Source organism: Vombatus ursinus, unplaced genomic scaffold (assembly GCF_900497805.2).
Source record: "Vombatus ursinus unplaced genomic scaffold, bare-nosed wombat genome assembly UNPS02014789.1, whole genome shotgun sequence".
NCBI classification, from domain to species: Eukaryota; Metazoa; Chordata; class Mammalia; order Diprotodontia; family Vombatidae; genus Vombatus; species Vombatus ursinus.
In genome coordinates, this window is record NW_020954567.1 from 26,154,968 (window position 1) to 26,170,339 (window position 15,372).

The window sequence follows — 15,372 nt, forward strand, 5'->3', positions numbered from 1 at the left end:
TAGTAGTAGTAGTAGTAGTAGTAGTAGTAGTAGTAGTAGTAGTAGTAAACATTTATTTAGTGTCTACTATGTACTGGTCACTGTGCTAAGTGCTTTACAAATATGTCATTTGATCCTTACAGCAACCCTGGAAGAGAGTTGCTATTATTATCCTCATTTAATATTTGAGGAAATTAAGGCAAGATGTGCAGCACCTTCATCTATAAAGGAAGAAATAGACCAAGAGAGGTTAAGTAATTTGCCCCTAGTCACACAAGTAGTAAATGTATGTGTGGGGTGGGATTTGAGCCTAGGCCACTCCTGACTCCAGGTCTAGTATTTAAGATTAAGTGGCCATTGCTTTGCCAAAATGACTGCCTCAAGAACTGCTGGTCCTTAGTGTGCCAAAATAAAAAATATAATCTGCTTGCGTAGAGGTAATAAGACCTTCTATGTAGGAAAGAGCATCTTCAAACCAAGTTTGTCTTTTTTGAAGTAGTAAAGTGATCATTGAGTTCAGTGACTTTCAATCCTTTTTGGTCTACAAACTGCTCAACTGGACAAAAACATCTTGAGGGTTAGCAGTTTTTCTTTCCTCTCCATCAACTTGGAGTTGCTTTTACAATCTCTCCCTTTCTCTAAACTGATGTTCCTCTAGATGAGATAACATTTAGATCAACTAAAATATACAGAAGCATGAAACTTGACTCTCTGATAAATGTTAGTGCAAATTACTTGTGAGGCTTCTCATTATTAAATACAGTTGTAACTACTGTTACATTGTGGATTTGTTCTCTCTTGTAAGCAGGTTTTTTTTTTCTTTTAATATTTTTGGAACAGAAAACAAAAATATTTTAAAGATTTCTTGATTTCTCTGATACCTGATGAGAACAATGTCTAAAGTTGAGGGCTGGGCATGTGCTTGATTTTATTTCTGAAAATTACCCTCTTTTTTTTTTCTCTTTAAGTTGATTCCAAATCCCTATATCAGTATTCGTAGTGATGGGAGCCTTCACCTTGAAAGAGTTCGCCTTCAGGATGGAGGCGAATATACCTGTGTGGCAAGTAATGTTGCTGGAGCTCACAATAAAACTACGAATGTCAATGTATATGGTAAGAAATCTATTCAGTGAAATTTTTGCCCTAAATTGTTACTAAAACAATTAAATTAAATTAAATTAAATTAAAACAGATACCAAACTAATCCCCTTTAAAGTTTTGAAATAAATTTGCATTGTTTTTATTCTTATAGAAAGCTTTATTTTAATAAAAAAAAAACCTACAATGATTAATGACTTTTCCAGATTCCTCTTTTCTACTAAGAAAATAAAAATGCTAGGGGGAGTTGGCAACTCCTGCTTGCCAAGTGCTTGTGTAAGTAGTTTCTTAATTGATAAAAGGGAACACATCTCAGAGAAAGAGAGAATGTTTAAAAATATATTGTGATTTCAGGCAAGCTGAATACTTTATACCTTCCAAAACTGCCTTCCCCTTGCTGATTGTGCAATAAGCTTGTCCTCAAGAATGACCTCCTAGTCTTCCAAAGTCGGTTTGAACTTTTCATGTGATCACTACTGCTTGCTCCGTATATACAATCGTCACGCATGTTAAACATTTTAAGGGTCACTGATTTTTTTTAAATGGTGGAACATCTTTTTTATTTATTCCTGCCAAAGGTTAGCATGTTTTATCTCATTTATAAGTGACTGCCTTGTAATTATTTGAGGAATTAGACTACTTTTTTTCTTTTCTTTTGAGAGATTAGCAATACTTTTACCAAGTTGTTGAAAAATAGCTCTGGAGGAGGGCCAGAATGGAAGTAAACAGCTTAAGACAAGATATTCTATTGCTTAAAGAATATTAAGTTGCTATCATAGATTTGTTATCTCTTCTATGTAGATCACAATCCCTCCTTACCCATCTTGTGTGACTATCGTCCATGTATGCCTATCGCTGTTCTATATATATATATATATATATATATATATATAGGGAGTCTATCCAGTGTGCTAAGGTCCTTCTAGATCTCTTCACATTGTATGTGCACCACTGCATCCAGGCAATTCATCAATTGCTGTGTAACTGGCTCATCAATTAAAAAAAGTTGGTGAATACATCTGCCTGATGACATCCTTTATACTGCCAGTTGAACAATACAGTACTTTGAAAATATTAGAATGGCAAGCTGGGAAATGACCTTATGTGTCTCCTGACTCTTGGCAGAGAAATGATGGACTAGATATACAGGATGAGACATTCATTTTACACATGTGTTGATTTGTTTGGTGTGAGAAAATGGGTAATGCTAGAGATTCAAAAAAAGAAAAGAAAAGGACATCAATAAGATATGAAAATTACACAACTTAAAACAAAAATGTTCAGGAGGGGACACAAACAGGATCATTTTCTTACTGTTCTGTTAAATTTAGCATACAATTTAAAAAACAGAAGTGCATTGTCGCATATATAGTTTATTTTTTCATTCTTCTTTGAACAGTGAAATGTTTGTTGATCATTATGGTTATAATAATTTTAAAGGACCTTAAAGTGACCATTGAGTTCAGTGGCTTTCAATCCTTTTTGGTCTGCCAACTGCTCAACCGGACAAAAACATCTTGAGGGTTAGCAGTTTCTCTTCCCTCTCCATCAACTGGGAATTGCTATTACAATCTCTCCCTTTCTCTAAACTGATGTTCCTCTAGATGAGATAATGTTGATGGTTATACTGAAACAATTAACTTCTAAAAATGCTTGACACAATAAACAAATGCCTTGATATTTACGCAAAAGATCAACTGAAAGGTAACTGTGATCTCTATATTGAGATCTAGTGTGTCCCACTTGTCAATACAAGGCAACTATTCACCATTACACAAGTAAGTGATCCTCTGTTATTGTCAAAATTCTCCAAATAAAGGAATGCTCGGTCTCCTTTAGTAACATATTTTAGGCCAAACAGTCAGTGGAGCTAGTCGATCAGTTTAAAATAGAAATCACCAACCTTGGAATTAGTGCCTTGAATCTCCAAAGCATTCTTGTGACTGACTTTTTCATTTACATCAGTCATGTAGGCACCACACTGGTACTTGCCTAAGCAGATTTTTCTGGTTTCCCAATTTCCCTTAATCGTATTTACCACCATTCTTACACTTGCCCAGTCATGAGATCTCTGTGCCTTACGAATAACATATCTTCAATATATAGTAGTTGAATAACAAATATGTGCAAGTACAAAGTAAAATAGAGTGTTGAACAATTAATCACCTAATAAATTTGGCTGATAGAGAGTTTTTTTTCTGGATGGTTTAGGGGAGGTTTTATCAATGTCCAAATTTCCCCAGTTATTTAAACAATTGCCTCAATTCTCTATCTCATCTTTATTTCTTGCACTCAGTATTTATTTGGTAAAATGGCTTATCTAAGTTGTTCAAATTGTTATACCAGCTAAGTTGACAATTCCCAAGAAATTCCAAGGATTCAGTCTGCAACTTTATTATTTCTTTCTCTGTGGAGTCATCCATCATTCCTTTTATCACCTACTGCATTCCTTCAAAGTCTATTCTTAAATTATTTTAGGAAAATATATTTCATTTTCTAAGCCAAATATATCTTCAAAGTTTTAACTTTTTAGCAGAACCAAGAGAACGTTGTATACAATAACAGCCACGTTGTATGATGACTAATATTGATAAACTGAACCCTTCCCAGCAATACAAGAATCTAAGACATCTCCAGAGGCCTTGTGATGGAAAATGTGATGGAAAAAGAACTACGGAAGTTGAATTGCTATTTTTTTTCTCTTCTGTTGTTTTGTTTCCTCTTTCTGATGGTTACTCCTATTGGTTTTAATTTTTACTTACAACATCACTAATGTGAAAATGTTTATTATGAATGTAGATGTATAGCCTATATCAGATTGTGTGCCATTTTGGGGAGGGTGGTTGGGAGGAAGGGGGAGAAAAATTTTAAGCTCGAAAGCATATGCAAGTGATTATTGATAAATCAAAATAAATTAATAAAAAAATAAATAAAGTTTTAACTTTTTTTAAAAAAAATCAGTTTTTCCCTTATTTTTCATGATTAAATTGGTCCATTTTTCTATAGCTGGGTTTCAGTCATTTTATTGGTGATATAGGAGAATGTATGCTTTCTTGTTGAGTTATCTCCTTAAGATGTACTTCTTTCTTAAGGTTGCATGAGTGAATGACTTTTCCATCTTGTTTTTCTTCCTGCCCTATGGTTGCTCTCATGAGGTTCAACTTGGGCCTTCTACATGATTAAATTTTAAGAATTTTTATGAGGTTCATGATAGTCAATTAATCGTTGTCTATTGGCCATTGATTCAGCATACTAACTTGTACTGTGTGTTTCTCAGAAGCTATTTCCTTGCTAGGCTTTTCAAACTTTCTAAAAACTATAATAATTTTAATTTGAAACAGAATCTATGAAGTTTAGAGGAGTAGATATACAGGACTGGCTATTGAGCCATGCCATATTTTTATACTTGTTTTTTTTTTTTTAGTTCTGCCAATTATTCAGCATGGACAACAGATATTCAGCACAATTGAAGGAGTCCCTGTAAGTTTACCATGCAAAGCAAGTGGAGTTCCCAAACCAGCTATTGTCTGGTCCAAGGTAAGTATCTCATTTTAGTTAGAAGAAATACTATTACTCTGTACCTTGGACCTTAAATAGTAGATCAAATAGTGTTTCTTCATTATAACTTCATTGATAGGGGCATATCTTATCCTAATGTAGATATTAACACCCTTATGGCCTCCTAGATAGTACTCATAAGTTGAAGTTGCCTAAAAAAACTATCACCTGGTGTCCAAACATTTGGAGATGAAACTTTCCAAACTTAGTTAGACTAGTCTTCTAATAACTGATGCAGAGTCTATCTCCTAGACTCTATGGGAAGCCCTTCTATCTTAGTAGGATCTATCTTTTTTTTTGCATAAACATCATTTGAAAATAAAAGGGCACATCCACACCATGATGAGACACCAGTATATGGATTTAACAGAGCCAATCTTCTATAAAAACAGAGGCAAAACGTGAAATAAAGATTTATTGTATCTATTTAGTATATACAACTAAAATATTTTAACATGATTTCATTTCACACTCTTAAAATCCCAGTGACATGAAGAACACATATTGTTATTTGTATTTGATGTAAATTGAAGCATAATGTTTCAGTTGATCACTGAGTCCAGTGGCAAAGCTATTCCTAGGGCCTATTTCTCCTGCTTACCCAGTGTCCTTGAACTAAACTGATCTACTTTCTCTTCTTTTTTTCACCTTTTTCCTTGGTAGATGAGGAAAGAAAAGTCTTGGCAATACCTTGGATTCCATGTAATGAAGTAACCTGATACTTTTCTTTGCCTCTAAATCTCTGTTCTGTAATAGGAGGGGTATTTGTGTTAAAATAGTTAAAGCTATGTATCATTTGGGAATAGAAGAGTGTGTTTTTTTGTTTTCTCCCAGATAGTGTCATATCTCTATTGTCTAAACACATGTTTACACATTCATTGATCTTTATTCTATTTCACAGAAAGGAGAACTGATTTCTCCCAGCAATGCCAAATTTTCTGCAGGATTAGATGGAAGTTTATATATAGTGTCGCCAGGAGGTGAGGAAAGTGGGGAATATGTCTGCACTGCCACCAATGCAGCGGGATATGCCAAAAGAAAAGTTCAGCTGACAGTTTATGGTAAGAGCCTATTTGAAGAATGTTTTTCATTGACACCTTCTATCCTTGCCAAAACACACAGCTGTCCTTTACATAACCTTACCCAGAGACTGTACCCCTAAAGTAAGGCTTGATTTTTCCCAAAAATGTAGTCTTTTTGCCAACTAAAATCTCATATAGGGCAACTCTACCCAACTATGATTTTGGTTTTAAGGGGAGACATATATAAGCACATGGAAAATTTTATTATGTTTTCTCAGTGTAATATGCTCATTACACCCAACCCTTGTACAGTAATACCAGTTAGTTAGAAGTATTAGCAAGCCAAACCTCAGTTATGTCTTGGGTTAGAGTTGTGCCCTCGAGGGCTACTTTTGCAGATGGCTTACTTTAAGACTTCATTTCTACTGACCTTCTCTTAATCCTTGTACTAAAGCAAAAAAGTGAGAAGTCTTCTAATTGCCTGCCTATCATTTTTTCCATATTCCTCATTTAAAATGTCTGGAAACCATTAGATGACCCCTGAAATTTGGGACTATACGAAGTCTCTTTGCACACCAATTTTTGAAACATTTAATTATTTAAAAAAAATAATAGCTGACATTTCTATGGCACTTTAAGCTGCCTAGAGGAAGCTAGATGGAGCAGTAGATAGCACACTGGGTCTGGAGTCAGGAAGGCCTGGGTCCAAATCTAGCCTCTGACACTAATTCTATGACCTTGGACAAGTCACTTAATCTCTGTCTGCCTCAGTTCCCTCAGCTATACAATGGAAATCTTAATAGCATCTGCTTCCCAGAGTTGTGGTGAGGATCAAATGAGATATTTGTTAGGTGCTTTGCAGAGTGCCTGGCCCATAGTAGGCATTTAATGAATGCTTGTTCCTTCTTCTGCCTTTTAAGTTTTATAAGTAGTTTTATATATGCTATTTTATTTTATCCTCTAAACATGGAGTAGTAAAATACTACAGGTGTTAATATTCACAGATTCCTACACTGATGTCTCATGATGGTGTGGATGTGATCCTGGGTTCTCAAAGGGAATGCCAGGTGAATGTAAGTCTTGGCACAGTCTACCATCCTGGAAAAGCTTTGAGTGTGGTCCTGTACCAAGCTACATGCTAAGCTCTGAATAACTTTTAAAACTTGTATTGATTAGAGTTTAACTTAAATGTAATGATAATTTAAAGATAAATAAGGAATTCCAGAATCAGCTTTCTTTATGCTGTTGGAACACTAATTTAGGGGCAGCTAGGTGGCGCAGTGGATAGAGCACCAACCCTGGAGTCAAGAGGACCTGAGTTCAAATCTGCCCTCAGACACATAACTCTTACTAACTGGGTGACCCTGGGCAAGTCACTTAACCCCATTGCCTAGCCAAAAAAAAGAAAAGAAGTAGTAGACCACTAATTTGATAGAACAAGACTAAAAGAATAAAAATGAGGAAAAGATAGATTATACAATGAAAACAGCATTGATATGACCTAGTTAAACAAATTTTGACACAAAAAGGGAAATTGATATAAAACTTATATTAATACCAATTACACAACTTTGTTCAGAAGTTTAACTTGTGTGCATCCATTGTTAATAATGAGAAAACTGAAAATGCCCAAAAACCATGTCAGTCCAAAATCACTTGTGATTTACTTGACAAGCAGAGAGGTATTGCAGCCACATGACACAACATTTTGAAATATAAACTTATTTGTAAAATCATTTCGAGAAATGGAATGAAATATTATGAGTAGTATTACCCCATAAAACTGAGAAGCAGTAGAAGGGGGAAAGTTTTTGGTTTTGTTTTTTGCTTTTTAAAGCTAGGCAGTAGAGCAAATTAAGTAAAGTCATCCCGCGATGGATAAGGATGAGACTAGAAAGAAAGCAACAAACAAAATACAGTTAGAAAAAATCTGTAATATTTGTACCTTCAAGGACTTTTGGGTTCATAGACCAGAACACAGGTTTTGAAGAAATGGGGGTATCATTAAGGAAAACAAAGATAGAAAACCAGCTTACCAAACTGAGTATTTAAAAAGGAGTCTACAAAGGAATATTTACAAAGGGGACAAATTTGTGAAGGTATCAAGGCATTCCTTATCAAGGTATTTGAACAAGGGGAAGATAATGTAGATGTAGGGGAAAAGTGTAAGACCTTATTCCCCCTACCAAAAAAAAATAAGGTAACCAAGAACATCAACAACTACTTGCCCATTTGGCTTTTTTTCCACCTACATAAAATATTTATGAGAATAATCTACATGTGCTTTTAGGATAATCTTGATAAAACTATCAGAAGGGGAAAATTAGGCTTTTGAAGGGACATTCGATGACAACACAAAAATTGACTGAAAGATATAGATAATGCAAGATCCCACTGTCTTTATTTCAACTATAGTAAGGTATCTCTCCACCATGTAAAAATTATAAAAGATTCATTGAAAGATTCAACAATAGATATGGAACTGTTTGATTACTATTTGATTTGTAGAAAAGCAGTATAGTTGTGTCCACTGAAATGACTATGTTCAGAGGATGGATTGATTACATACTACCCTCCCTGTTACAGCCAGTCCTGGGTTGTCACCAATACAACCACACCTACTCTTTCTCCATTACCTTCCTACACTTCCTCACTGAACCCTCTGTTCAACCCCACTCTTTCTGAGATACTTATCAGTATCTTGAAGAACCTAGTAACCCATAGCAGCAGCTGTACAGCTGCCATCAGGAAAATCAACCCTCCTCCAGCATCCCTCTCCTCTACCTGAATCACTTTGTAGCTATGGCAGACCCTCTCAGATAGTGGAGCACTGAGCGCTCTGTTTTATTTTTTTTTTTTTGGATGGGACAGAGTGAGTCACACAGGAGAAACAGACAGAATGCTTCTCAGATATAATGATGATTTCTTTTTCATAAAACCCACCTTTCTTCCCTATTTTTGTCAGGGGCACAACCATCTTAATCATTCACGTATGCTCATGATATTGGTGTCATGCTAGATTCTTTACTCAGCCCACATATCTAAGCACATGTTCTTGCTTCTATCTCTAAAATGTCCTTCACCTACATCCCCTTTACTCCATTTGTGCAAATACCTACTACCAAGTTCAAAGCCTCTCAAACAACAGCTCTCCCCTAGATTATTACAATGACTTCCTATTTGAACACCCTGTTGCTATCCTCTCTCAATGTAAATTCAGCCTCCACAGAGCCACCAAGGTGATTTTCCTATGCCATACATCTTATCATATCATAACACACACACACACACACACACATACACACTCAGACATGCACTCATATACTCAATAAACTGCAGTGGTTTCCTATTACCTCTAAGATAAAATATAAACTTCTAATCTGGTATTTAAATCTCTTCAAAACCTTACTCCTGGGGCAGGTAGGTGACGCAGTGAATAGAGTACCAGCCCCGAAGTCAGTAGGACCTGAGTTCAAATCTGGCCTCAGATCAAACACTTGACACTTACTAGCTGTGTGACCGTGGGCAAGTCACTTAACCTCAGTTGCCTAAAAACAAAAACCAAAACCTTACTTCTTCTTACCTTTTCAGTCTTCTTACATATTACTCCATTCTCTTACACATTATTTCATTCCAGACAAATTGACTGTATTGCTATTCACACTAATATAAAATACAAATAAAATATCCAAACATTAATAGGGAATTAAAGTAAGAAACCATTCATTAAATAGAATAATATAAAGAAAAAGGAGAGGATGTATATTGAAAATTTTCTGCTGAATTGAAATTGGAGATAATTAATTTTTGCTTATTTTATATTGTTTATGGTGAATACCTACACACAAAGAAACATGACTCCTGCTAAAAAGTTATTCACTAACTGTTGTGATCTATTATTTAATTACTGTATTATGTATCTCTCAATTAAAAAGTTTAATAAAATAGAAAGTCATCTGCTTAGCTAGCTACACAGATCAAATTAACTAAATAATAAATTACTAACAGTTATTATTTATATATCCACCCTACTTCCCAGGACATAGAGAGTGTTTTTTTTTTAAATGAAGCATTTTAATCACAGTACTATCACTAAAACATTGGGCAGGAAATTGAAGATTATTCAAAGACCAATGGAGAGGTAAATGGTTGGCTTGAGCAGGCAGCAACATATTTACATACAAGGAATTGTACAAGAGAAGCATTGTAAAGGATGTCATCCTAAAAATTCATGATTGAAAAAGAAGTTGTAGACATATAGTAAGAGTGAGAGATTATCAAAATGTTGGGTGGACCCCCTGCAGCAAGCTAATAGGTAGACATGGATGAGAATTGCATAGGATAGATAGTCATGGCTAGGTTGCATCCATGGAATACATCATTGGAGGGAATACCCACATACGTGAGATTAATAGTCTTATTTTATTTGATTACTTTATACATTTATTATAATATTTAAAGATGAAGAAACAGAGACTTAAAGACACTAAAAGCACTTGACGATGGTCATGCAGGTAAAATGTAAACTCTTTGAGGGATTGTTTTTGCCTTTCTTTGCATTCCCAGTTTTAGCCTAGTGTCTAGCACATAGTAAGCACATTGATTGATCATCACTAATAATTGACAGAAGTAGAAATCAAACCCAGGTGCCTCTTAATTTTTCAAAGCCCAGTGTCCTTTCCATTGTAACATGTTTCCTGTCACCATATTTCTGGTAAGTGATGTATGTTTTCTTTTGTTTAATTTTAAATATATTTATTTCCCTTATTAAATAAATAAAATGTGTATTTTAGTAAGGCCCAGAGTGTCAGGGGATCAACAAGGATTAACCCAGGATAAGCCGATAGAGATCTCAGTCACAGCAGGTGAAGATGTTACGCTTCCATGTGAGGTGAAAAGCCTGCCTCCACCCACAATAACGTGGGCCAGAGAAACACAACTCATCTCCCCATTCTCTCCCAGGTAATGAGTTTTGATGTGAACTGTGTCCTGTGAAAGCAAAAGTTCTGAGATACTGCTTTTCTATCATTTTCTAAATGCTTTAAAAAATTTTTTTAATGATTCAAATCTTGTCATTCAGGGAACTAATTAGGAAATGTGATTTTACAGAGGACACATAGCTTATTTTTTATTTAATTTAAGTTTAAGGGTTATTACATAATCCTAATATTCTCCCACATCTGTGTGTTTCATAAAGTTAACTCCTGTTATAATGGAGGTCTGGACAATGGAGCCTCATTCTCAAAATATGCCAGCCTTCTCTACCTGCCCGCAAGCTGAATGGTTCTGGAGTTATTTAGAATGTCTACACATACTCCAAATCAGGGATCACAACTTTTCGATTACATATCATTACACCTTTCCCGAAGTAGTTCCCATCTCTTTCCACTTGTGGCAATAGGCAGAATACATGGCATATGTCCGGAGGATGGGCATGCCCTGGCTAGGCCCCTGTTACACTATTATACTTTCATTGAAGAGTACCTGTAGGATTTTGTTATTTTACCAGCTGAACTGCCATTAACTCAACAGGAATAATGCGCAATACACTCATTCATTTCTAGGATTTTCCACTTATTAACTTTCTAGGTTATCTTTCACAAATTAAGACACTGAAGTTATGTACTAAAACAGAAGTGTCAACATACTGTCTGGGGGCCTAACTCCACCGTATGGCCTGAACCAGATTAAAATGTAATTGAGAAGTACTTAACAAAATAAGTAAGAATATAATAGAACACAGATAATGATAAATTGTTATCTTAGTCAATATACAGCCTGCAGAGATCCTTTATGGTTTAATGATCCTCTTTCTATTTGAATTTGACATCACTGGTATCTGACTGGCCTTTAATTATGACACATTTCTCATAATTAACCTTGATCCTCACTTTAATACAATCAACTAAGGACTCAGATCAACAGCAAATTCTCCTGTCTTGTGGCTTGCAGATGCCAATCTCCTGTTCCCCTGAGATTTCTTCAAGATTCAACTCAGCTGCCTGAAGCTTTCTCTGTTCTCCCCACTATTCCTCCTCCTCTCCTCAAATTTTCCTAGACTCCTTTAATCTCTAATTTTCTTACTTCATTCTCTATTTTGTAGTATATTGTCCACTTACATATTTTATCCTGTTCTATATGACTTGATCTCTTTGAGAACAAGAAACAGTTTCATTTTAGTCTTTCTATCCAGAACCAAGGACAGCGCCTTGCACTAGTAAGCTTTTAAATGTGAATTGAATTCAATTGAAAAAAAAAAATTCAGGCAAAGGCAACCTCAGCAAACCAAAATTAAACAGATAATTATATTCCCCTTTCCTTTTAAACCTATGTAGACAGCTTATGACAGATGGGATATGGTTTCCATGCCACTTAAGTTGTCATAATTTCACAGGAGAATATTAGGGAGGTTTTATTGTACTTACTCTTTTAAAGGCACTGTATGTATGCTCGCTCTCTTACAGGCACATCTTCCTTCCTTCAGGATCAATGAAAATCACTGAGACACGTGTTTCAGACAGCGGAATGTATCTTTGTGTTGCCACAAATATTGCAGGGAATGTGACTCAGTCAGTTAAATTAAGCGTCCATGGTAAGTTTTGAGACTTGAAATAGAGACAATGTGTCCTATGTGGTGACTCTGTGAACTTGCAATGATGACTTTGTGAACCAGCAACCATGCAAACCCATTAACCATTATGTAATATCTAACGCTTAGACTACATACAAAAGAATTACTGGGAAAATATCCAAAAATCAAACCAGCTTCTTGGAGAGCCCAGAAATATTAATTTGTTGTCCATGGGGTAATCAACTAATTTCTTCAACAATTTTCTTCCACCTCTAAAAGTGAATAATCCAAAACTTGTGAAGCTTAGATATTACCAATTTTAATGTAACTTCCCATACTCCTTGATTGTATTGTTCTGAAATAAAGGAAAAGGAGGAAGAGATAAATTAATTTAAGAAAATTGCTATATATGTAAGAGATGATAGAATTTCAACACGTACCTTATTTTGGCTTTAAGTAAATTAGCATATAGAAAATTAGATTTTCCCCTCCTATTAAGTATTCATTAACTACTACAGCTACCTTTTAGGTAATATTTTGTTTTTTTTCTTATTCTAATGTAGTCTACATTGAACTGCCAGAAAAAAATTTTTTCTCATCAATAGTTTGTATGAAATGATTTCTCTCTTTAAAAATACAGTGACTTTCTGTTATTCATTGTACATAATCTAAATTCCTTAGCTTAACACTGAAGAGATTATGTCAAATGCCTAATCACTCATTCTGATTGACTCTCTAAAATCTTTCATTCCTTTCCACTATGGCCCCTTTCTTTCATCAATGTTATAATGACTTGTCTGCTTCTCTCTCTCTGTCTCACTCACTCACACACACACACACACAAACACACACACATGAGTTGTTTGTTCTTGTTTACAATCATCTCACAGTGCTATTTTTTCAACTTGGAATGGTATCTTCTTCACCAGTCCATATGTCTTACTCCTTTTAAAAAATAACTGCAAATGTATAAATTCTGAAAAGTCTTTTTTGATTGATTCCACCTGACAGATTATTCTTCTATTTTACATCATTTCAGCACTTAGAGATTTGGTTTTGTGTATCAGTTTGCATTTGTGTATGACTGTTATATGTAGTATACTCTTCAGACATTTCATATGTATATATGTATGTACATATGCTATTTACATAATTGTCTTTGATATATCTTACAGTCATAGAATGTTAGAGGTGGAAGTGACCTTAGAAATTGTCTAGTTTTTTCTCTTATTTTACAGATGAGAAAACTCATGTGGAATTTGCTCATTTGTGCTAGGTAGGGATAGAACCAGACTAGAACCCAGGTCTTCTGACTCCTAGTCCAATGCCTCATCCATAGTATTGTGATTCTGTTTATTTTAATATACCTGTCATTTACTGTAAATGCTTCTTGAATAAATCATTGTATGTTATGAACTCTTAAGTATTCAGTAAATTAGTTAAAGCACATTAGTAATGAAAAGATAAAGGAAAATAAAATTCTTTTCATTAGTCTGTATGGTTAAAAAAAAAATTTTTGAATTGCCTGATATGGAATAACCCCCAATTGAATGCTTGAAATGTTTAATGTTTTTGATAGACATAGGTTCTTATGTTGTATAAACTATGATATTCTGTATTGTTCATAATATCAATTATTAAGTGAATGTGAATCATTTAACTTTTATTTTTTTTCATATTGACCTTTCTAGCAAAGTCTCAGGTAGAAGAATGGCTTTGCTAGCTTCATTCTAAATAATGATGGGTGAACCATAAAATTTCTAGACATTTAGATTAGTTTAGATAAGCATTCAGTAGTTTTGATGGTTATGGCGATTATGTGTCCTGGCATATAAATTTTGAAGATTCTCTCCTTGTGCGCATTGTCCAAGATTCTCCTTCATTCCCAAGTAATCCCAAGATCCTGCAGTTTTCCAAAGTATTTAGTTGTATCTTAGGAAAAATTCATCATCTCATTAGTATTCAGTGTCAGTAGGACATTTCATGGCAATGTCACATGTTTCTAATCCTATTGTTGTAGGAGGATCCCTATGGTGTATTGTGGCTCTTCTCTGTTTCAAGATTTATAGTTTTGTGAAAGATACATTTACAATATCAGTTAATGTCATTTAATGTTACATTTAGCAAATTATATGAGATGTTTAATGGTCTACTGGGTTATATACAAATGGTCCTCTACTATTTTTATGTTTTTCATGCCATAGACTGACAGTTAGACATTGAACAAATTACATAATATTCATCTGCTTGAAAAAATTAAATGTATTTGGTTGTTTCTAGTTCCTCCAAAGATACAACGTGGTCCTAGACTTCTGAAGGTACAAGTTGGTCAGAGAGTGGACATCCCCTGCAATGCCCAAGGATTACCTCTCCCTCTACTTACCTGGTTTAAAGATGGAAATACCATGGTGATTGATGGAGTGCAGTATATCAACAGTCCAGATGGAACACTGACCATTGACCAAGTCCAACTTTCAGATTCTGGTGTATATAAATGTGTTGCTAATAATGTAGCTGGCAGTGATGAGGCAGAGATAACAATACAAGTTCAAGGTAATTTTTTAGGTGGAGAAAGGTGGGGGATAGAGAAGACAACTCAAGTATATTTAACTCATTTCTTTAAAACATTTGTGATTTTTCCATGGATATGTTTTTGTACAGTTCTACAGGCAGAACTGAAAGGAGTCTCTTCCATATGTAACTGGAAGAGACAAAAACATTAGATTGTAAATCTGACATTTTTAATCTAAAAATATATTTAGTATATTTGGCCTTTGAAAATTAAATCACTGTGTATGACACATCTAATCTACAATACCATATATGTTACATTTGTGAGAAATTGTATACTGTTAGTGGAATTACTATTTTATCTAACTACAGTTAGAAATACTTTATACAGATCATATTCCTAAGAAATATAAATCTGCTGTCACCTATGCTTGATGTTGATTTTGCTTTGAGTGGTTGAAGGATAGATATCACATCTATATTTATTTAGGAGTGTGTGTATGTGTGTGTGTGTATGATGAAAATGGGGACCACAAAGGATCCACTGAAGAGTGGTTTGGTCTAATTCTTGAAGATTGAGTGGATTTGGAAAGACAAAGTGAAGGCAGACAAGAGAAGGGCATTCAAAGAAGT

The 15,372-nt window shown here is 34.7% G+C and overlaps 1 protein-coding gene across 1 annotated transcript in view; it reads left to right on the top strand.

Moving 5' to 3' along the window:
- Nucleotides 1–15,372, top strand: part of HMCN1 (hemicentin 1) — a 514,295-nt gene that overhangs the window by 269,004 nt on the left and 229,919 nt on the right. Inside the window, exons 19-24 of the mRNA XM_027868406.1 lie at nucleotides 948–1,092; nucleotides 4,502–4,614; nucleotides 5,537–5,696; nucleotides 10,451–10,619; nucleotides 12,122–12,249; nucleotides 14,509–14,781. Of these exons, the coding sequence (XP_027724207.1) occupies nucleotides 948–1,092; nucleotides 4,502–4,614; nucleotides 5,537–5,696; nucleotides 10,451–10,619; nucleotides 12,122–12,249; nucleotides 14,509–14,781 (988 nt within the window). The remainder of the gene's footprint in view (nucleotides 1–947; nucleotides 1,093–4,501; nucleotides 4,615–5,536; nucleotides 5,697–10,450; nucleotides 10,620–12,121; nucleotides 12,250–14,508; nucleotides 14,782–15,372) is intronic.